At 40.7% G+C, this 22,392-nt stretch overlaps 3 protein-coding genes across 3 annotated transcripts; 1 reads left to right on the forward strand and 2 right to left on the reverse strand.

Annotated features, from left to right (window-relative positions):
• Positions 1 to 115: 115 nt before the first annotated feature.
• Positions 116 to 2,743, reverse strand: LOC118416301 (tyrosine-protein kinase receptor Tie-1-like). The gene is made up of 2 exons (XM_035821389.1): positions 2,482 to 2,743; positions 116 to 1,557 (listed from the first exon to the last, which is right to left on the reverse strand). Exons 1-2 carry the CDS (start codon positions 2,741 to 2,743, stop codon positions 116 to 118), a joined length of 1,704 nt encoding a protein of 567 aa, XP_035677282.1.
• A 6,473-nt stretch (positions 2,744 to 9,216) lies between these two features.
• LOC118416572 (solute carrier family 41 member 1-like) lies at positions 9,217 to 19,830 on the reverse strand. Its single transcript, XM_035821728.1, has 11 exons — positions 19,773 to 19,830; positions 17,213 to 17,737; positions 14,977 to 15,084; positions 14,090 to 14,161; positions 13,378 to 13,522; positions 12,750 to 12,908; positions 12,044 to 12,191; positions 11,468 to 11,541; positions 10,824 to 10,958; positions 10,089 to 10,237; positions 9,217 to 9,651 (listed from the first exon to the last, which is right to left on the reverse strand). The coding sequence occupies exons 1-11, from the start codon at positions 19,788 to 19,790 to the stop codon at positions 9,466 to 9,468; spliced, it is 1,719 nt and encodes a 572-aa protein (XP_035677621.1). The 5' UTR covers positions 19,791 to 19,830; the 3' UTR covers positions 9,217 to 9,465.
• Positions 19,831 to 21,014: 1,184 nt separating this feature from the next.
• Positions 21,015 to 22,130, forward strand: LOC118416302. Its single transcript, XM_035821391.1, has 3 exons — positions 21,015 to 21,114; positions 21,434 to 21,558; positions 21,894 to 22,130. Exons 1-3 carry the CDS (start codon positions 21,015 to 21,017, stop codon positions 22,128 to 22,130), a joined length of 462 nt encoding a protein of 153 aa, XP_035677284.1.
• Positions 22,131 to 22,392: the final 262 nt, after the last annotated feature.

Consider the following 22,392-nt stretch of genomic DNA (forward strand, 5'->3'; position numbering starts at 1 on the left):
GTTCTGATTCCTAAGGTTTATTGAAAAAAGATAATGTACAGTAGTCACGGCTAACACGGAAGCACACAGAAAAAATACTATTCTATTCTATTCTCGTTACAGAACTAAAGCATATTTACACCGCAGTTTCCATTTCAATGGCCTCATGAGGAAGCAGTATGTGGATCAGTTGTAGCAGCCTCTGTTCTATCCCATCTGGAGTCGGTCTTGTAGCTGGAACGTCGCGCCAACACGCCCTCATCAGTCGGTACAGGTCCTCTGGACATCCCGGCGGCCTCTTCATCCGTATTCCTTGCCTCAGAATCCCCACCATCTCAAGAAAGCTTAGCTGAACCATGCCATTGTAGCAGGGATCTTTCCCCAGCGTGGCGATCTCCCACAGCAGCACACCGAAGGACCAGACATCACTCTCACAGGTGTACTCGCCAGTCTCGATGGACTCCAATGCCATCCACTTCAGCGGAAGGAGTTCGTCAACGCCTGGACGGTTACATCGTACATACTGAGTGGTGGCGTAGACATCTCTGGCCAGTCCGAAGTCAGCCAACTTGGCCACGTTATCTGCAGTGATGAGGACGTTTCGAGCGGCCACGTCACGATGGGCGATTCTCAAGCGTTCCAGCTCTTGTAGAGCTCGTGCAATGTGGACTGCGTATCCAAGAAGGTTTCCAAGTAGGTCGTCTTGATCAACATCCCTTATCCGCCGCAGGAAGCCTAAGAGATCGCCTTTTGGAGCATATTCCAGAAGAATGTACTTCTCCGAAGACTTGGTGATGAGGCCCACAAGACGAACGATATTGGACTGACGACCACCGCCTTGTCGCACTTCATGCACACATACCAGTATAGCTGCTTCTCTGTAAAAGTCCCGATAGGACTGTGAGTCCTCGACGCGAACGGTCTTTGCGGCAACGTCGAGCTTGCCCTTGGGTGTTCGCAATTGTGCCCTTCTGACTTGCCCAAACATCCCTTCTCCTAGCAGGGGACCAGGAGCAAGATGGCTGATCTTCTTCTCCCAACGTCCCAGCCAGCCCGGTTGTAGGCTCTGTGCTAGGTCTTGCTCCATTCTCTTCAGCTCGAAAAGTATATTGTCCTCCTCGCGTGTATCGGGCGCGGAGCATTTCAGAACCCCCGTTTTGTAGAGAAGTGTCATCACTATGGTAACGAGCAAGACTAAAGAGCCCAGTGGTATCAGACTTTCGAGTAGTGGTTCATATCTGCTTGTCTGCAATTGGTCACATTTCCGCCCCGTCCATGGCGTCACGCAAGCACAGCTGCCATCCTCATTGTTGCATGTGGCATTGTTCTTACAGGAACAAGCTTTATGACATCCCCAGCCGTACCGACCGCTTGGACACGGTTTGCTGCAATCCTTTCCGTACCATCCTCCAGTGCAGTTACACCTGCCGTCGCTAAGGCCACAACTAGCACCATTAAGGCAAATACAGTCCTTGCTACAGTCTTTACCGTACTTGTCGCCCGGGCATTGTGTCTGACACCTGGGTCCCGTCCATCCCGGCGGACACACACAACCATCCCAGCGGTCACAGCTGGCACCTTGTAGACAGTCACATCTTTCCTTACAATGTGCCCCTTTGCGATTCGGTGGACAATTAGCAATATTGAGTACAAAGGTTGTATTGTACGTCTTACCCTGCGTGTCTTCGACCTTGCAGGTGTAAGGGCCACCGTCTTTTGCTTGTATGTTTCGTACCACAATGTCGATTCCTCGTACACCTATACTGACTTTTTGTGAGGCGTTTGGAAATTTGAAAGACACAGTTTTCACATCGATATGATGCACCTTGCAATAAAACGTCAAATTGGCGGAAATATAGACATATTTAGGGTCACTAGGTGTCAGTTCTATAGAGGCTTCAGGTTTAGGAATATCACAGGCCACACCTTTCCAGCCAGGTGGACAATTGCAGGCGCCGTCAAACCCGTGGCAGCGGGCACCGTTCTTACAGATACAGCTTTTATCGCAGAGGAAGCCGTATTTTCCGACCGGGCAACCTACTGGTTTCACGTGTATGTCAAAATATTCAATAGTAGTCAATTTTGCGTGGACCGTTCTGATGTGGTAATCAAACGATGGAACTTCGCAATGGTATGTTTCTTTGTCTTTTGTAAGAATCGTTAGAGAAAACAAACCAATAAATTGGTATATTTTATCGAAAACAATCTCTTTGGGAACATACTTAGTTAAGTCCATGAGTTTTGAACTATCGCTATCACTTCGTCTGAGGCTGTACAAGTTGATTACAAGTGTTGGTAGTTCAGACCCGGCGCTACATGACGTCTGATCTATGTTATTTATCCATAAATCCTCTAACATTGTGAGATCCTCATGGTGAGAAACGTAAGAAGCTATACGGATATTGCAATCACTGTTTTCTGTGTGTACCATCCAAGGGTAAACAGTTTCATGGACCCAGATATCATCGACAGTGCCGTATGTACGGCTGAAGACGAAAAGACCTCCGTCGGTGGTCATTGCCTCCGCTCTCACTGTAGGACTGAATAACATTTCTCCCGGTCGACCGTTATGGTTGATCGGAGTTTCACACGTTTCGTTATACACAGGAGGATAGCCCTCAATGTCAGTCAGCTCTACCTTGATACTGGTGTCGTGTTGAATGTGGAGCAGATAGACCGACTGTACTGACCAGTCCAGTGGGTTGGCGACCACAACGGTGCAGTTCTCCGTCACCTTGAAGCGGTCGTACGGGTCTCCCTCCATTTTGGCACACGGAAGTTCCGCTTTTTCTTCAGCCCTTGTCTCTTCAGGTAGTCTCGACGGGCCGAAAATGGTCTCTCCGACAGCGACGTTTTCTGGCACGGAAACGATGAACTCCTCTGCCGAGGTGGAACAAGCAAGTTGACCAAGCGCCAACCAAACACTTACGAATACAAGAAGATTTCCTGCCATGGTTTTCTGACACTTGCCTGTCTCTGGACTGGCGAAAACTTCTCAATCAACTTGTGAAGTAACAACGTCAACGCTTTATCTTTAGAGAACGTTTCCTTTTACTGTTCCTTTTTTTTTTGCCAGGGCATGTGGCATGCCTATTGATTGACTCCTATCGTATGTCATCACCAAATACAAAGCGTCTTTTGTATGTATATATATATAGGAGAGTAAAAGAGGAAGTTAAGGACACGGTTTATAAGAGGAAGACATGACAATAGTGACAGAAATGAGACAAGGACCACATCCTCATCACGTGTGTATTATTTGTTGATGAATGTTATCTAAAGTTTCTCTCTAAATATCACCGTGAACACCTGGGGGACACCAGTGGCTTTCCCAGTAACATAATCCAGCTTCTGCGAGCAATCTAACCGAAGAGTTAGTTACTCTAGCTAGTTACTCTAGCTATGGAAAAGCAAACAGCGTTGATTGTATTTCATACCCAGTAAACTGCCCCAAGGAGTCACACATAAGATCTATTATGCAGAGTAGTACAAGCCGCATATCAGGAAAGACTTTAACTGATCCACTCACACCCGGGGAAGGACCCTTGCTCTTTTTTTGATAAATGCAATACCGTAGGTTCTATATGATGTTTGAGGTGTGGTTCTCCTCAAACACGGGACCTTCATTTTACTACTCTCCAAGCAGAGGTTGAGTCTCGGCGATAAAGTAGTGGAGAGGAACGCGTCGGTAAATTTTCCGACTACTACTATATCTCCACGACTCAACCTCTGCTTGGAGAGGACATTTTACGTCCTATCAGAGGGACGGCCATAAACGACACTAGGTATACTCATTTGCACTTGAGTCGTGTTAAGTGTATTCCAAGGGTATTCGAAACCAGGCTTTGAGTCAAACAATCTACTTTTACGCTGTCCAACGCCACTGCCTATCATACCTGTAACATAATGATGTACTTCCTATCTACACATACTAGATAAACAAGAAGAAGTCTGAAGCTATTTAAGGTACTTTATTTAATACCAAGTCGATGAAACTCTCACAAATCACCACCACCATCTCTTGGAGCATCTTTACAAGAAAATTAACATATTTTTTATAACTGAATATTTAAAAGCTTATTTGACACAAATGACAAAAATTCAGAATATTATTTAACGTCTTTGTGAGACCTTCAAGAAGGATTGTGTCCACAAAGAATATTATTTTGAGGGCTTCAAATACAAATACATGTATTGCTTTGAGGGCTTCAAATACAAGTTAAGGGGGTCATCATCAGTTACATTTACAGTACATTACACGGATGATTCAATTCAAACAGGCTCTAATAAGAACGACATTATAATTAATTTACATGTACAAAGGACTTTGGCAGTTTGGAAGTCCTTTCCTATTACAAATAGCACCAAGCTCATTATGTTTTATCCTTACGTTTACATATACAGTCAAACCTGTCTATAGCGGCCACTCAAGGGACTGGTCAAAATTGGCCACTATAGAGAGGTGGCCACTATAGAGAATATGCTAATTAATTGACCACATGCAATAAGTTACAAACGGTTTTAGTACCCACTGATCTTTATTCACATAATACAGTACTGTACATGTACTGCAATGATTTTTACTCTTAAGAAAACAAAAGCTATAAAAAGTTTTAAATGTTCTACAGTTGATATTGTCTGAAGAGACCGGTATCGTCATATTTCTTTGATCTTTCGTCTTGTATCCTTTGATACTTCGCCGTCCGTATGTTCCCGCTCGCGTTCACACGTCAGATTCGCCCATTATGTTGTTGTAGTACTCACAAGAAAAGTCTCGTCATTTTAGACTTATCTCTTAATAAATGTAAGAATAAAATCCACCATAGTCTGAAGTTCATATCATTTTGCCTTTGTAACAATTTATTTGGAAAGTTTTTGTGATGTAAATTAACCTCAGCGATAGTGTATTAGGACGTAACTTTAACACAATTTCCCTCCGTAATATTGGTGTCGTCTATTGACCTTATATGACCTCGTTTGTCAGCGGGTATGGGTAGCGCCAGTTTACGAAGTTTTGTTTTGAAAATAAATCAAAGGGATTTTAAATCCGGCGTAGGGTGACAAAACGGCCGCTGTATATGGCCAAATGCGTGCCGAAACATAGATCAGCGGTCCGCGTGGCCGTAATCGGCAGTGTTTTTGTATCCGCGGGACCGGAAATCGTGTGGCCGTGGCCGCGTTGGACAGGTGGCCGCTAAGCCTATTTCTTAATCATTACGAATCCAAGGGACCGACAAAAAGTGGCCACTATGGGCAGGTGGCCGCTATGCAAAGGTGGCCGCTAATACAGGTTTGACTGTACTTTTACAAATAACAAACTAAAATGTATTGAAAATTTTTAAACATTTATGAATCTAATGGCAAGTATCAATGTAATTTTACATGTTGTATATTCAGTTTAACATTGAAGTACATGTAATGGGTTTCCAACAAGAATCTTTCTAAATTTAGGAAAATAACCACGAATTTGAGGTAGCCAATCATGCTTGCTTTTTGGAGTAGCTCATTGTTGCCATGGACACCATCTTACACATTGGAGAATGTAACCCGCTAAAAGACAACAGTGCTAATAGGCTAATAGCTACAACATGTCCGGCAAACACTTATCATTAGAAATTGTTTTCTTCAGGGCACGGTCACAAACGTCGTGCGATCATCGTACGATTTTGCTGCCATAGGATTTTCAAGCAGGCTGTGACAGAAACAACCACCGATATGGATACAAAACAACATTAATTCTGTGTACCAAGGCAGTTAAACTTTGGAGGAGACATGCATTTTTGTCCTCCAAAATGCTTGAAGTTAGTGATTGTGTGACGATTGCACAAACTATGTGACTGCGCCCTCACATTGCACATGACCTACATGTATTCGGGCTTAACAAATTACAACCGAGAGTCGGCGTAATGTATTTGTGACATTTGCAAATAGACAAAATCACAACTCAATACTGATTGACAACAAACAACACTTGTTTTATAACAGAAATATAAAAAATTTATCAATGTATAATTACTTTACGTGCTGATATTGCGCAGATTTCATTTTGGTGCTAAAAAAAAATTTCTAGATATAAATTCAGTGTGGCAACACTGCCCCCCCCCCCTACCTCCATCCAGGCAAGATTGTGCTTTCTGTATTTTCCATATATCTGCACAAACCCTCTTTCAACTTAAACATTCAATAATCTATAGTCTAATCAAAGTTTACATAAAATTAGACATATAGAAAAAATCTGTATAGAATCTGACAACTCTCTTCTCTAATGTTCTCTAAGAAAAATATTTGTCTTTGAGTACCTCTAAGAGAAAAAGTTTCAAAGTAATTATTCTGGAGTCATGCTGAGAGTATTTCATGATATGGATCAGTACACTGAAAAATACAACATGGCTATAGTTTTGGGGGGTCTGTTTAGTAGATGTTATCAAGGTAGGTGTCTTCTACCACACAAAGCTTAGTCTAAACATTTCCCACTGTTTTTCTAGTGACCTGCAGTGCACTAACGAAGCTGTACTACTTGTCAGTTTGGTTTGGTTTGGTTTTAATTAGGATCTCCATTAGTGACTGATGCGTCACTATTCTTTCTGGAGGCTGGGTGAATGACACTCATTTTCGCTTGAGTGAAGTGAGGAAAGTCGTGTTAAGTGCCTTTCTCAAGGACACATGATCAGTGACATGGCGTGTTTCGAACTCGGGACCTTTGGGGTCTGAGCCTAACACGCTGCCGATTGGGCCACGCGATCTCAGTCTGCTATGGGTAGCGATTTGAGGGATCCCACTCTCTAAAACTTTAAAACTTTGCTTCCTACAACTTTGCAAACATCTAATGGTTTGAAACAGTTTGATTAAAAATACATTTTTTTCATCTATAGAATTTTTGGAGTGGAAGCAGTTGAACTATGGAAGTTATAAACTGATTTTAACAGGAAAGGCTGATATCTGTGACAAACCTGCTCCCAGATTGGAATTCGGGGTACATTTATGGATCAATCATCTACAAGACAGAATCAATGTGCTGCTGCGCCTCCTGTTGATAATTCTGAAACTGCAGTTAAAATGATACAGTAAATGCAGATCTTTTCCTTTTTTTCAGTGGCTTTATGTTTGCGTTTTTGAGGTGACCACTGCAAACTTCAAACCAATGCTAACATGCCATTTTGTCCCTACAACAAAATTTAATCCCAAGCCTGTAAACTTAAATGCATTTCCACTACTAGTATTAATATTGCAGGCTTGGGAGAAGTTTGTGCTTCTGAAATAGAAGTGTTTTAAAGATGTCTGTACATCATAGAGCACATCAATGGTGAATTGCTTTCTGTAAATGTTCCAGATGTACATGTACTATATACAATACTGAAAACTGTTATAGTTCAGTTCAGTGCTGTTGTCATCTCCAAAATGGGACCTTTTAAGAACAGCAACTATATGTATGATGGGGTAAAAAGTTAGCAAAAGACCATGGCTTAGATTACAAACAATTTCTGTTTGAACTACACTGTATTATATACAAGAAGGGTAACTAAAGGTTCTTCAGTAAAATCTATGATCACTTTACTATACATACTGGCTCATCAGTCACAAAACTACAAATGACTTTTGCATCACCTTTTTAGCAAGTACATTGTATATTTCCTATTCAGAAAAGTATTGCCCTGGCTGTATGGATATCACAATGTACAATGTAGGTCTCAAAAATACTTTTTTCTTCTCATCTGTACCCAAAATGCTGTTGCTGATTACCACAGGGCAGACTTTGTTATGCTGCTACTTTTGATTCCTATTACAAGCATTACCAGCAACCCATTGAAAAAGTGGGTGACTTTTGAATAAGTAAATAGTCTTTTACATCACTATCACTGTCACGAATAAGCCAGAGTTTGTGGAGAGTATCTACCTGCAATCCTGTTAAAAATTGGCTGATAACTTGAGAATAACTGACTGTTTCTTAAACACCCACCAAGTGACTATTGAATGCACAAGGAGTTAAATCCTCTCTAGACACAACATCGCTATCGCTATTGCTATCTCTGTCGCGATGAGCCAGGGTGTGTGTGGAAGGCAGCCACAAGAAAAGCTGGTGATTATTGAATAATCACTGCGTCATTATTGCATTTCTACAGGTGATTATCCACTGATGTCCTGATTATTGAATAATGACCCACACAATAGATGGATTCAACCCTGTCTAGTCCAAAAATCACTATCTCTGTTGACAAACTGTCAACGATGAGTCAGAGTGTGTGGAAGGCATCTACCAGCAACCATTTGAAGAAGTGACTCATTGACAGATCATAAAACAACCATCGGATGATTATCAAATAACGACCTACATGTACATAATGGATCTAACGCTCTCTATTCCGGATTATAAAATAGTGACCTGCACAGCACTTTCTACTCTCTAGTCCCTGACATCGCTGTCCCTGTCGCCAAGAAGCCAGAGTGTGTGGAAAGCATCTACCATTTATAAAAGCGACTCATTGACAGATCATTACACAACCATCAGATGATTATCAAATAAGGACCTACATGTACATGGATCTAATGCACTCTATTCCGGATCATTGAATATTGACCTGCCCTCTCTAGTTGCCGACATCAATGTCCCTGTCTCCGATAGCGTGAACCAGAGCTTGCTGAAGGGCACGGTGATTGTAATAATGAAATACTGTAGTGGGTGATTATTGAATAATGACCAGGCATTTATCAAATAACAACCTACATAATGGCTGTAACTCTCTCTACTCATGACTATTGAATAGTGACCTGCACAGCACACTCTACTCTCAGGAAGAATAGCCAACAACATCATTTGTTAAAAGCTAATTGTGGATCATCGGGGACTCGACTCTATAGTCAAATCCCTGATGTCGCTGTCCCTGTTGCCGATGAGCCAGAGCGATTGACAGGCACGGTGATTGTGATAATGAAATACTGTAGTGTGTCATTATTGAATAATCAGGTGATTATCAAATAATGACCTACATAATGGCTTTAATTTTTGTCCTGATTATTGAATAGTGACCTGCACAACACACTCTACTCTGGTGATAACGAAATAGTGGGTGATTATTGAACACCGACCACTGGCAGATGATTATCAGATAATGGCCTACATAATGTAATGGTTGTAACCCCTCTGCATGACCCTTTCTAGTTGCCGACATTGCTGCCCCTGTCGCTGATGAGCCAGAGCGTGTTGACGGGCACGGTGATTGTGATGATGAAATACTGTAGTGGGTGATGATTGAATATTGACCAGGTGATTATCGGATAATAACCTGCACAGCCCTCTCTAGTCGCCGACATCGCTGTCCATGTTGCCAATAAGTCAGAGTGTGTTGAAGGGCACAGTGATTGTAATAGTGAAGTACTGTAGTGAGTGGGTGATCATTGAATAATAACCAGGATATCATAAAGTTCAAAATGGATCTAAACCCTCTAGCCTTGGTCTTGACTATTGAATAGTGACCTGCACAACCCTCTCTAGTCGCCAACATCGCTGTCCCTGTCACCGATGAGCCAGAGCGTATGGAAGGCCACGGCGAGCAGTCCCGTCCCCAGCAGGTCTCCGAGCGCGGTGAGGTACGGGATGGTGCAGTTGTCGGGGTCGTTGCCCTTTAGCCACATGTAGTGGACCAGCCAGTTGGCCACAAACAGAAGGATTGCAACCTGTAGGGAAACAACAATAGGTTATCCTTAGTTATCAGACATCTTTAGGTACAGGCACTTTTCTATCAGGAGAATCGCCTAATGGCCACAAGGAAACAAAATGGCAGGGTTGGACAGTTTACATAGAAAATTTACTTGCCCTAACTAACTTTTCACTTGTCGGGACAAATTTCATTCTTACCAGAGACGGGGTCCAATATTGCTTGCCAGGCAATTACAATTAATTGCTTGTGTTAACAAAAGTTACAAAGTCAAAAAAGGAGTGTGAAAACTTTTTCTTATCAAAAATAAAACTTCACAAATATCAATTCCATTTTTGATTTTGTCTTCCCTAAAGTGACCTAGATGATTTCTTGATGGAGTACTTGGAAACTATAAGCTTTTTTTAAAACTTAAAATGAATATACAATATACAACTGGTTGCCATGGGAACTGACCTGTATCATAGCTGCGATGAGGTAGACCACTGTGAAGATAGCCGTGATGGTTGTGTGGCCAGCGTTGGCGTACGCTATCAGGTACAGGAAGATCAGGTGACCCGGGACCACCAATAGGAACAGCACCCTGGCCGTCCTGGAGTGGACACCTGTTGACAGACAACATAAACCTTGGTGTGAGACACACAATGATCAGGTGACCCGGGACCACCAATAGGAACAGCACCCCGGCCGTCCTGGCGTGGACACCTGTGCACAGAGAACATGAACATAGGTGTGAAACCATGATTTGGTGACTTTGGGACACCTGCTGACAGATATAATAAACCTCGGTGTAAGACCATAACAGAATGATCACATGACTTTAAAACACCAATAGGAACAGCACCCTGGCCGTCCTGGCATGGACATCTGCAGACAAACATAATAAACCTTTGTGTGAGACTAAAACAAAGACTAATCAGGTGACCAGGTAAGGTACTCTTGAGTAACAGCCTCAAAACAACCATTCTAAGGATGATGTAATGTTAGTGATAAGTCAATGGACAGTGATTTCAAATTACAATTTTTTTTCAAAATAATGCAGTTTGAAACCACTGTCTGTTAGTTTGATGTCCATAAATATTGTGACTTAAGATACAACAGATGTAGGTTACCACGCAGATAAAGGTGAACTATTATTATGTATGGAATAAACTATAAATCTGAGTCATGAAAGAAGTGTTTTATCCTGACCTGAAGAGAAGAATGTTCTGACAGGGTTGGGACAGCCGTGTATGGCCCCCTCCGGCAGCTTCCCAGGCTTGCCTCTCGTGTGGAGCCAGGTGGACAGTCTGCTGGCCTGGACAGCCACCAGGTTACCCCCAACACCTGCAGGGGACAGGGAGACATCTCATCTATTAGTCCTGCTGTACATTGTGTACAGAAATGCCTTTACAGGTGCTAAGACATGTGACAGCCTGGGTTCTCCAAATAACTAAAGGCTATCACTGGACATGTCCCCATGGTGCCATTCTCTTATACGGATTCAAACTCACTCCTGCACGGAGCAGGAAAAAGGACAATACAGATCAGAAAGCCATCTAAAACAAGACAAAAGACATGTACAGTCAGAACACCAGGTAAATTTCTCTAGCTCTTATCGACAAGTTATGAACAGTTAGACTGACTGAAAAACTTTTGCATGAAAAGTAGTTCATGCCTACTATGCTACAGCGCCTCCTATCTTTAGCTTACAGTACTGCAGTTTGTTGAGATGCTTGTGGCAAAGTTTGGCAAAATCTCACATTGCCAGGCACAGTTGCTGTCAAACACAAGAAATGGAAATTGAAAAAAGACTGCAATACTGCAATAAGTCAAATTTAAAGTTGGTTACTCACCATTTATGATAGGAGTAAAAACTGCAATGCCATGGTATGCAGAAACAGCAAAGTCTAGGATGAGGCCTCCTCCACTGGGGGAACATAGGAGAAGATCAAGATCATCAACATTAACTTAATCCTTCTGTCTCTTCTTACGTTATATGCATATGTCTCTCAATTCCAGTATGTTCAAAGCAGCTCAATTCAGTTCAAGTAATATGTGGCTTCAGATTTGGGAAGGTGGAATGATGGAAATTTGACAAATTTGCATTTCAAATTATTGCTGAATGTAAGTCACTGTAAGTTCAGGTCCACAAGAAGACCACTCCCTGCTACCAATGGTCAAAACCAATGCAAATTTGCAGGAAAGGTTAAAAATGTGCTTTACTTTACATTATGATGTCTTTTAATTTCCAATCATGAATTTCAGAACTACAATGTATATACATATAGTAATTTTTGTCTTTGGATTACCTAATGATTAAACACATTCTCTGAGTTCCAAGTGTCTTCATAAGGCAAAGTACAAACTTAAGTCAAAGAGAACAGCATTATGATAAGTTATAATTGATACTGTATATGATAAATACTAACCTGCTGATGACCATGGCACATATAACCGGCTCCCAGCCATGTCTCAGCACCTCTCTCGTGTGGGGGTTCTTGTGCGAGATGTACATCCAAAACGGTGCCGATAAGAAAAACGCTACGGTGATCGTCGGAGCCATCCAGAATCTTGCACCTAGAAAAAAAGAAACAAGAGAGGTATGTGAAAGCCAGAGTAGTAAAACTTAACTTTCCAGAATAGGCAGGTTTATAACTACTAGTATGGCACGTCCCAATGTTGTGCTTTTATGTAATTAGGTGCTTATGATCAACACAAATTTCCTCACTTAAGCTTGGTTCTGAGGTGATAATAATAGCAAAGAACGGTTCTCTTGAACGGTTCGTAAAGCCAGAGGTCCAAGTTTGAGAAGAGGTACCTCTGAGCACGTTTAAGAAACTAGCAAATGTACTGATAGGTGTCCATCCCAGCGGGAGTGGATAAATATCATCAGTCTGGTCTGATACAGATTGTACTCATAGTACAGTTACTGTAGAAAATTGTTGTGATGTGCCTTAAATTAAGGTGATCTACCCATTATATGTTGCAAACAAATGGCAAAAAAACAGCCCAATGACCTACCATCCTCCACTGTTATGGCCCTCCATAGAACATTACTGATCCATGATAGCAGTGCCAGGGTGGTCAGGTCACAAACAAACAAACAAACAAACAAACAAATAAACAACCACCCACCATCTTCCACTGTTATGGCCCTCCACAGAACATTACTGATCCATGAGAGTAGAGCCAGCGTGGTCAGGTCGCCCAGACTGGCAGCGATCGGGGTCGCCACGTTGTCTGGGTTCACCTTACACTTCCGAGACAGGATCACCACAGCGATCATCACCGTACCTGAGAAGGAAAAATAAACATTAATCGGTATCAAGAAGGAAAGCTGAGAGACTTTGCCCCCTTTCTCTTATTGCTTTACAGCCTCATCTGTGGAACGAACACACAATGCATAAGTTTGGAACTGGTCAATTAATCTCTTTCAGGTAGTGTATTGTATTAGTGTATGAGAGAAAGCACATGTATATCAAAATTAATGTAATATGTATTGTGATATATGTATTTACAGTCTGTATGACTTGTTTAGAACCACTGGAAAAATAGCTGGCCAAATTCCAGCTTAATAATTGTAATAACATTACAAGACAATGGCTTCTCTAGTAGTAGCAAACCTCCCAAATTGAAGGAAATTACAGTGTATATGGAATACATTTAAATTTGTATCTGCATTTTTAAAAACTCTTAAAACAGTTTGTATATGATGTCACATGAAAAACAATATTGAAGAAGGAATTAAAGAAAACCCCCTCACCCAGAATGGCGCAGGCCAGTGAAGCTGTGACCATACTGGAGGCTGTGAGCAGGAAGGCGTGGTGGATGTCAAACTTTCCTTCAGGGATCCAGCCAAACACTATCGCCGCTACCGCTGCTAGGAAACCTACCACTAGGGCTTGGGCCTGGTGAGGATAAAACATTATTAGAAACATGTTCTAACAAAAACTGAGATATGGTGGATGTCAAACTTTCCTTCAGGGATCAAGCCAAACACTATCGCCGCTACCGCTGCTAGGAAACCTACCACTAGGGCTTGGGCCTGGTGAGGATAAAACATTATTAGAAACATGTTCTAACCAACACAGGGACAAGTACATTATATATGACAGATGTCAGCCAAACACTATCGCTGCTACGGCTGCTAGGAACCCCACAACTAGGGCCTGGGCCTGGCAACGTAAAAGGTAAGGGTAAAGGTAACACCACATAGCCTTTGGGATATACAGGTAGCTAATTGCTGTTAATGCTGTCAGAAACACCACTACTAGTAGTGCTTGGGGATGGCAAAGTATCAATCAAAGCATTCTAACCAAACCAAAAACTATACCTAAAAATATGTAAAAATGATAATTCGTTTAGAGTACAGCAGGACTTTTCTCACAGATGCCAATGGGTCAAAAGAAAAAAACAAACACCTACAGACTCTACCCCCATAACTCACTGATAAACAATGGCAGCATACTCCCTACCTGTGTGAGAGCCATGTTGCCCAGTATCAGCCTCCACTGTTCTTTCCTGTTGTCCATGTAACCCAGGTTGGCCTGGTAGGGAGACAAGAAAGGTGAAGTTGTAATTACTTAATTGAATTATTTCTTCCATCAGTATTCATGCACTGCTATTAACTAAGCAAAGCCGAGAGCGATTCACTACTAATAGAAATTTGTGCTATTGGGTTAGGACTAGCAATTATGTTGTGTTTTGTTTAATACAGTCCTAAAAAAAGGTTGGAAGGTAGTTTTGTCCCTTGCCAGTGATCAATTCAAGAGTAAGGTTGGCAGGTTGGTTATAACGTTACTAGGTAGCCTAACACCTGTAAATCCGTATATAAAAAAACATGTCAAACTCACTCAAAGTAACAAAAATGTAATTAACAAGGAGAATGTACCATTGTGATTGTATCTGTAAAGTTAGTGTACTGAGTACATACAGCAAAGGGTGACTAGAGAAGCTATTTATTTTATTTCTAACTGCATCTCTAATGACCTGGAAGGAAAGAAGTTATTTGAAGAGGTATGCAAAACACACAAAAATTTCCAAACGCATACCGACGAAAACAAAACTTTAAGTTTATATAACGCTATTAACGTCACATAATCCACTCATCATAGAAAAAGTGGGGTACTTCGTCTTCCACTGATTGCAGAAAAGAAGTCAAACCCCAAATGTGTAGATTGTAGCTCTCAACAGTCCATATCATTGATAGAATAGTCACTTGTTTACACTTGTCACCATTGTTATCTATATCAAATTACTTTATTTTATGTATGTTTACTATATTTTCTGCATGTTTCATGTTGCAATTAGCCCTCGGGCAAGAATTTGCAAATAAACATCAACCTTTATAATAAATACTCACAGCAGTAGAGAGACGTGAGGCTAACGTCATCTCCAGGTTCCCCTTCAGCCCCAACAGTGCAGGAACTAAGATAAACACTTCTGATACCTGGATAAATACTGGCCAATGCTGCAACAACAAAATATGACACATTGTTATATTTCAAGACACTGTATGAACCATGATAAAAACTTGTTTATATAAACATCCTGGGCTTGAAATATAGTTCTTTTCCAATTTTAAAAAGAAGATAAGATAATATCATTGAAATGAAAGACCAACATGAAAAAAAGGAGAAATTTTACATCTTTGTTCACAGCTCATCAGGGGGTGAACATCTACATTTCTTCTGCTAAGATGTTACTTACATATTTGATGAAAGTCAAAGAAATAAATTGGTTAGTCAATTCTAAGCTAAAGATTCTATCAGTAATTGCTGCATCTTCAAAAAACAAACTTCTCATTTTAACTGTCATACATACAATTTGTATGTGCTCATACCAATACGATAATTAAGTTTTGACACAGTATATATTGTCCCCCCCCCCCAACTATAATTACTAGAATCCACTCTAGATCTTCTCATCTGATTGACCTAACAATACCTTGAGGTCACTTAGTTGATGCAATAAACACTAAGTAAAGGGCAAAAGTCCATTCTTCAAGTTACCTGAAGTCAACACACATTTTTATACTGCTTATATACTGTATATGCAGAAACATTTTTCTATGACAGTAACATTGCATGGTGCTACCGCTAAATTAAAACCACCACAAAAAGTCCATTTTCCCGCTACCGCGAAATTAAATCTCCGCAAACTTAAATGCATTTACAGTAACCTTCATGCTGAAGTACGTTTCATAATAAAGTCAAATAAAGTCAATACATTTTATAGTGAACAGTATGTTTTTATAATCTCCCTGTAATATGAAACAGTTCAAGAATTTTGAAATGTTTACATAGGCTACTACTAGCTAGTACCTTCATGCTCATGCTATCATAACATAGCCCTGGAACAACAGGAATAGTGTAAAGTGTGTACATTACTAGTAATAACTTTCCCGACACTTCTTTATTGTTGGAGCAGAGGACATCCGGTTGAGTGTGTACATGTACATATCCTGGACAATGGGAGTGCAGTGGAAGCTGTGGACATCATTACAAGCCCATCGTCCCAAAACATATTCATTTTAATAATTTGCAGCTAGTGTAAATGCATCTAGGACACCCTGTCGAATAGTGTGTACATATACATTTTGTACAATGTCGTGTAGTCTGCTGCCTACAGTACTAATAGTGCCGGTATGTCTGTACTTGGCACCAAAGCTACATACAAGTTTAGCTACTAGTACATAGAGAGTAGTAACTACCTTCAACCTCAACAAAAACACATCAGAAACGTTTAAGTAGTATAGTGCAGTGCAGAAATGCAATATGGACAGAGGTTTAGATGCAACATTTCGGTAACTCTTGTGCTGTCACTTTTATCGTTAGAAAACAAACTGTAATACAGCTGTAAAACCTGGTCTATGCACAAAATCTGTGCACTAGTACTTCAAATAAATGCTGTTGGTTAAAGCTGTAGAGAACTTTTTCCATCAATCAAAACAATCTTTCTGATGAACAACTACAACAGATACAGAAAGAAACAACAATATTAAAACCATTTCAAATAGGATGGTCATAGTAAAAGGTTACTCTTGCAACACATGCAGTTTGTGACATGTCACAAAGAAAAATGTTGCAAATTGCGAAGAATGAGACTTCCTGCCACATCACCGCTGAGTCTGTCACACAAAGAACAGACTTTCATCCACATAATCTTAACATAATCACATAATCAGTACCTTGAACATTAAGCTGAAAAGCCAGTGTTGACAAGTAGACCTAGCTATAGCTAGGGAGTCACCTTTGTGTCAAAAAGTACAAGGCATTTAAAAAAAAAAACTGTTAAGTATAGAATGATGGGGATATTCAAAGTACCAGGACTGTAAAATTAGTTCAGCTTGCATAATCCTCTGTTTGTTTGTATTGTTTGCAATGCATACCCCATAAACTGCCTCATGGCATAATACTGGTCACCAGCTTGTACTGAATAGTCAGGACAGTACATAGATTTATAAGAGAATCCCCTGTTCTACATGTAAGTTGTACTTAGTCAACTACATGTACTTGTCTTATTGTTATAATATGTCTCTGTTCTCACCATACTATGTTACCTGTTTGTCTCACCTGTAAGGTAAGAGAATTCCTCACCTGTACAATATCTAGCACCATCCCTGCCGCCACCATTCCGAACCCTGCCACCAGGTAAGGGAAGAAACATTCCAGTGCTATAGTCAACGCCGTTTCTTCCTTGTGTTTCATTTCTCCCCTCTTCTGTTCTTCCCTCGCTTCCCGTTCCCTGATCAGCGGCTGGGAGTCGACGACCTCCACTGACAGGTCTTCTGAAGGGACTGGCCCGTTCTCAGACGTCTTTCTCACACGGTGGGTGGATTTCACATGGTCCGGGTCGGAGGTCAAGAGGTCAGGGGGGTCGATCCCTGCCTCGGTGTCTGAGTCGGTGGTGATCTTTGGAACCATTTTGCTGGCTTGTTTACCCTGTGGTTCTTGTTGTTTACTTTGTTGTTGTTGTTGTTGTCTCCTCTGCCGGATGCCCGCCTTGTCCGCAGGCATCATCTGGGAGCAGACGCTACCGAAGGCTCGCTGTACCACATGCTCCGTGGGGTTAAAGGTCAACCTCCTACCAATGTCACCTGCCAGTTCCGGACTCTCGCCAATCTGGAAAAGATGCAAGCAAAAAGAAAACTTTATTGCACCACAATTTCATAACATAAGAAGCATGGATCCATAATGTTATATGGGCATAAAACTGCAAGACTGTGATAACTAACCTTTCTAGACCCTAAAACTATCAAGAATACAGAAAACAATGATGATCTATGAGTTGAATTTTAGCCATTTCCTAAATTTAAAAAGCATAACCTAGGAGTTCCTGCACCCCATATTTTACTGGCTATTAAGTTGTGTGTCATTTGAAAAAGATCAACTGGAGAAGACAAAATCCCTTGTGTTTACATTTAGGACACATTCATGAACAACCATGGATTGTGTCTTCCTTTAAATACAAATACAGATGTTTGTTTATAAACATTGTAAACTCTTTCCACTCATTTCAGCTTTCCAGCAGTAAACAATGGAATTTGACACTTTGGCAACAATTATAGATGACACCATGATTGAAGGGTTCCCAGGCAAGACCAGATCTTTATCCTGTGGATTCCAGTTCACAAAGGGAAGTAGAACGTACGTGGCACTGGCATTGTCCATATGCATGTGTTATGCATGAGCCGGAGGGCATATGGGTTAACTAAGTACTTCTAATTTAGGCTTGTTATTTTGTAGGTCCTCCAACGCCAACTCACTCCAAGTGGCTGGGAAGTTGCCAATACAAACTAACAATTGACCCAGGTCTGTTTGACCGAGTCAAGGCTACGTACACCTTTCGAACCATTTTTCTATAGAAAAAGCATTATAGCGTTCTATGATGATGCAAAGCAGTAAACTATGTAAATAAATAGGAAAAGGATCTAATCAACTTAATCCTCGATCTCATACAGTCATGAGAAAATGTTTTTAGATTCCTGGTTAGGTTTCAACATTGTCCAAACTATACCAGACCGAACGTTACTTTTACTTAACTGTTGACATATTTTTCAATTTTAACGTGCGTGGGCCTTGAGAGAAAATCCTATGTTGACATATGACGCAATAACCCGAATTTAACGATTTGTACAAACTTGCCATACCTTCTTGCGAGAGCAAAACGTTGTCTCTTCCCTACACTGTGAAAGTTCCGGCTGTTGAAGTGTTCTAGTGTTTGTTTAGTGACGTTTGACGCGAGCAGAACGTGAGAAAACCGGACACATCACCAACACGCCGCCATCTTACCATCTGCGAACTCTGACCCTTAAACTCTGACCTTCCAGGATTTGGACTTACCACATGTATGTGTGTTGGATCTAGACTCAGAAAGATTTCTGTATTTTCACCGTCCTATCATCGTTAGGAAAAGTAGAATCTTACAGAAAAAGTCTTTATACAGAAAGTAAGGTATTCTAGATAGAGAAAGGAAGGCCTTTGGTAACTTTTGGGCCAAATCATGTCAAATGGGGAGTCAACACCTAAAGATCAAAAAGATCTCAAGACACAGGATGGAGAATCTATAGGGACAGAAGAAAGAGTTCCAAGGCACTCCAGTGAGCTTCTTCAGATTGGGACAGGTACGTTAGGTCAAACTTATGTTCAAGACTCTACTCTACTAATCTCTTTTTTTTTTGGAATTCAGAAAATATTTTCAATATCTTGGTTCTAATTATTTTATATCACGATTCACATGCTGCTTGTGCTACACATCATTCATGATCATGAGTCTATGACTGAGTATGAGTATGAGTATGACATTGTGATGAATGTGAGGTTTATAGTTTTCTGTCAACAGCTAACAACTGAGTTATCCACGATAAGTAAACCCCATAGGAATAGGAGGCTACATTTTGTGTGTAACATTACATTTCATGTGTATGTTTGTCCATACATACTGTGATAAACCTACATGCTTGAACTGTAACACCAAGAAAGGCTTTATGTAACGTTACATAGTAACATACACATGTTTTTCACCTAGACTAAATGTTGGGCAGAATTGCATCATTGATAGCTGTTTCAGACTAAAAGTAATGAAAGATCCTTCAGTAAATTGTACTGTTGAAAACTATTACTGTTCCAAACTGTTTACTAAGAAAAGTTCACAAACCTCCAGTCCCAACTGCATATCTGTGCTCCCAATTCCGTAGACGTTCTGACCAGCCTTGTTTAAACGACCATCCAGCAACAACCAGCGCTAGCACAGATTCCCTACCAGAATGTAGAGTCTGACATGCCTTGGGGCGGTGATAAAAATGTTACCACGACATGTTTATTTTTCTTACTTTTAAATACAGGTTTTTGCCCCTTAATTTTTCTATCAGCTGTTCAATATATGAATTGTAAATAAAGTTGACATGTTTTATATTAATTACTGTAAACTGTGTTGTTTCTGGTTGATTAGAATGTTTCTTGGAACATTTTAAGGTGGCAGATATTTGGGGGGTTACAGTAAGTTGTCTTGTATCGTTTACCCCCGTGGGCTATTCTTGTCTGTGTTGGGGTGGAGCATCTAAAGATAGTTTAAATATCAGAACCCAGGGCTCAAAATACTGGTACACTTTTGTGCACAGCCAAAGTTTATAAGATAGACACATTTTTTTTTACTGTGGATGCACTTAAATATTTGTGCATAGTTTCATAAGTTAAGGTACACATAATATAAAACTCATTCTCTACATGTTGCATGTGTCAGAAAAATAATAGAATATCTGTAAGTAATTGCTTGAAGTTTTCTGTAGATTTGAGTTCATCACAATTTTCCATAGCTGGGAGACAAAAGTTAAAACTGTAATTAAGCCTTCTGACATTCATCTTTATTCTTTGTTGTAGCACCCAAATTTTTTTGCAGCACATATTTCAAGGTATAAATTTTAATCCCTGTCACTACATACTGGTGACGTGGCCTGGCATACTTTAATGGGTTCCTCACTCTAGTATAACCTCAAAGGAATGTTTGGTCACACATATACTTGAAATTGGTGGATGCATGACATTTGTCCTACTCTCCAAGCAGATATCGGGTTAAAAGATCACAACCTTTTTCTGACAGCTGGTCATGTGTCTCCTCTGATAGTCGGGTAAGGGACTGGCTATCAGAAAACATCACTATCTTTGAACCAACGTCTGCTTGGAGAATAATCTTCACCATTGTTTCTCCAACTGTCCAATTGAAATTGATGTCCTTTATTAGACAAGAAAACAGGTGTAACAAGGTGTTTGTTTATAATTCCTATCACCACTTCATGTTATCAGCTATTTGCCTATTGATAATTTGATATGTGAACAGCAATATGTAGTTGTCTGATATTATAATAGATGATTGCCTAACTGATGATATCCTCCACTTGCTATGCTTCTTCCAGATCCTTGTCCAAGTTCCTTGTTGCTCCAGAAGTCTTCTTCGAGACCTCGAGGCCCTTTAGAGACGTTTAGACCGCAGCCGTCCGCAGGTGAGCAGCTTTTATGAATTTTGTTGGCTAAAATTCAGGGGATACATAATATAACTTATATATAACTTCTCAGGGAAGTACCGACAAAAAAATTTCATAACTGACATAAGCAGTTTTCAACAATATTCTGATAGTGATAGAACAGTACAGTCCATTTCTTGTTCTTTGCTCGTCTGCATCATTCCTCTCTCTGATTCTACCCAGATCTACTAGTAGTTCCTCCAGTTTCTGTTACTATAGATTACCAGGCAGCATTTTTAATTGAAACACTTCTGTAACATGAAGTCACATGTCTTCTGCCTTCTGTTTCCGTCCCCAGTCCTGAACAGTGTGAAGAGGTTCCTTCCACAGCTGTCAGCTGCTAACCAACAGCTGCAGATGGCAGCACCTGGACAGCTGGACATACAGAACCTGGAGGACTGTGATGGGCCTGTCATTGAAATGGTGGGTCATGGGTTATAGGTTAGGTCAGGTCAAGTTAGACAGCTGCAGACTGTGTCACCTGGACAGGTAAAACATATGAAATGTGGAGGACTGTGAGGGTCCTGTCATCAAAATAGCGGTCCAAAGGTTATAATGAACTGGGCCTAACCAGGTCAGAGCAGGTCAGTTCAGTCGGGTCAGGACAGGTCAGGTTAGATTACAATTGTAAGTCCAACTCGATTGTGCTATATGATGTGATGCTATATCAGGATATGTAATTTATTTATTTTTCTTTAGTTTGCATTGGGTGTATGTGGAGATATGAATTTTCCGATTTTTTGTGATTCTTTCCCCAGGACCTTGCACTGATCCCCACATGTGAGGACTCATCATCATCATCTTCAGACTCATCCTCAGAAGAAGAAGATGATGAAGAGCAGGATGCAGGCAAGGTTGATGGAGCTGACCAATCAGAAGACAGGGATACAGCAATGATGGGAGAAGTAACAGAACACAATCTGAGGCTTGCCAAGGACTCCAGAAGGAAGAAACCAAAGATAGAGGAGCTGGGGGGTGACCAGCCCAGAAGATAGCACATACATCAGCACCTGTTTTTTTCAGTAATTTAGTCCAAACTGTAACTTCAAGTTGATAACAGCCAAAATCATATTGCTCTACACATCCATGTAATAAGGTAGACTATAGTAATAAAGTGGGTATCTCACAGGACTATATAAGTTGAATGTATCGTTATGTTACATTGCGACGTTGCTGAGCTCTAAATTGAATTTATGTTAGTTATGTTAACGTTATAATTAGAATATCATGCAAAACATACAAGTGTGACTAAAATGC

This window comes from Branchiostoma floridae, chromosome 5 (genome assembly GCF_000003815.2).
Source record: "Branchiostoma floridae strain S238N-H82 chromosome 5, Bfl_VNyyK, whole genome shotgun sequence".
Classification (NCBI taxonomy): Eukaryota; Metazoa; Chordata; class Leptocardii; order Amphioxiformes; family Branchiostomatidae; genus Branchiostoma; species Branchiostoma floridae.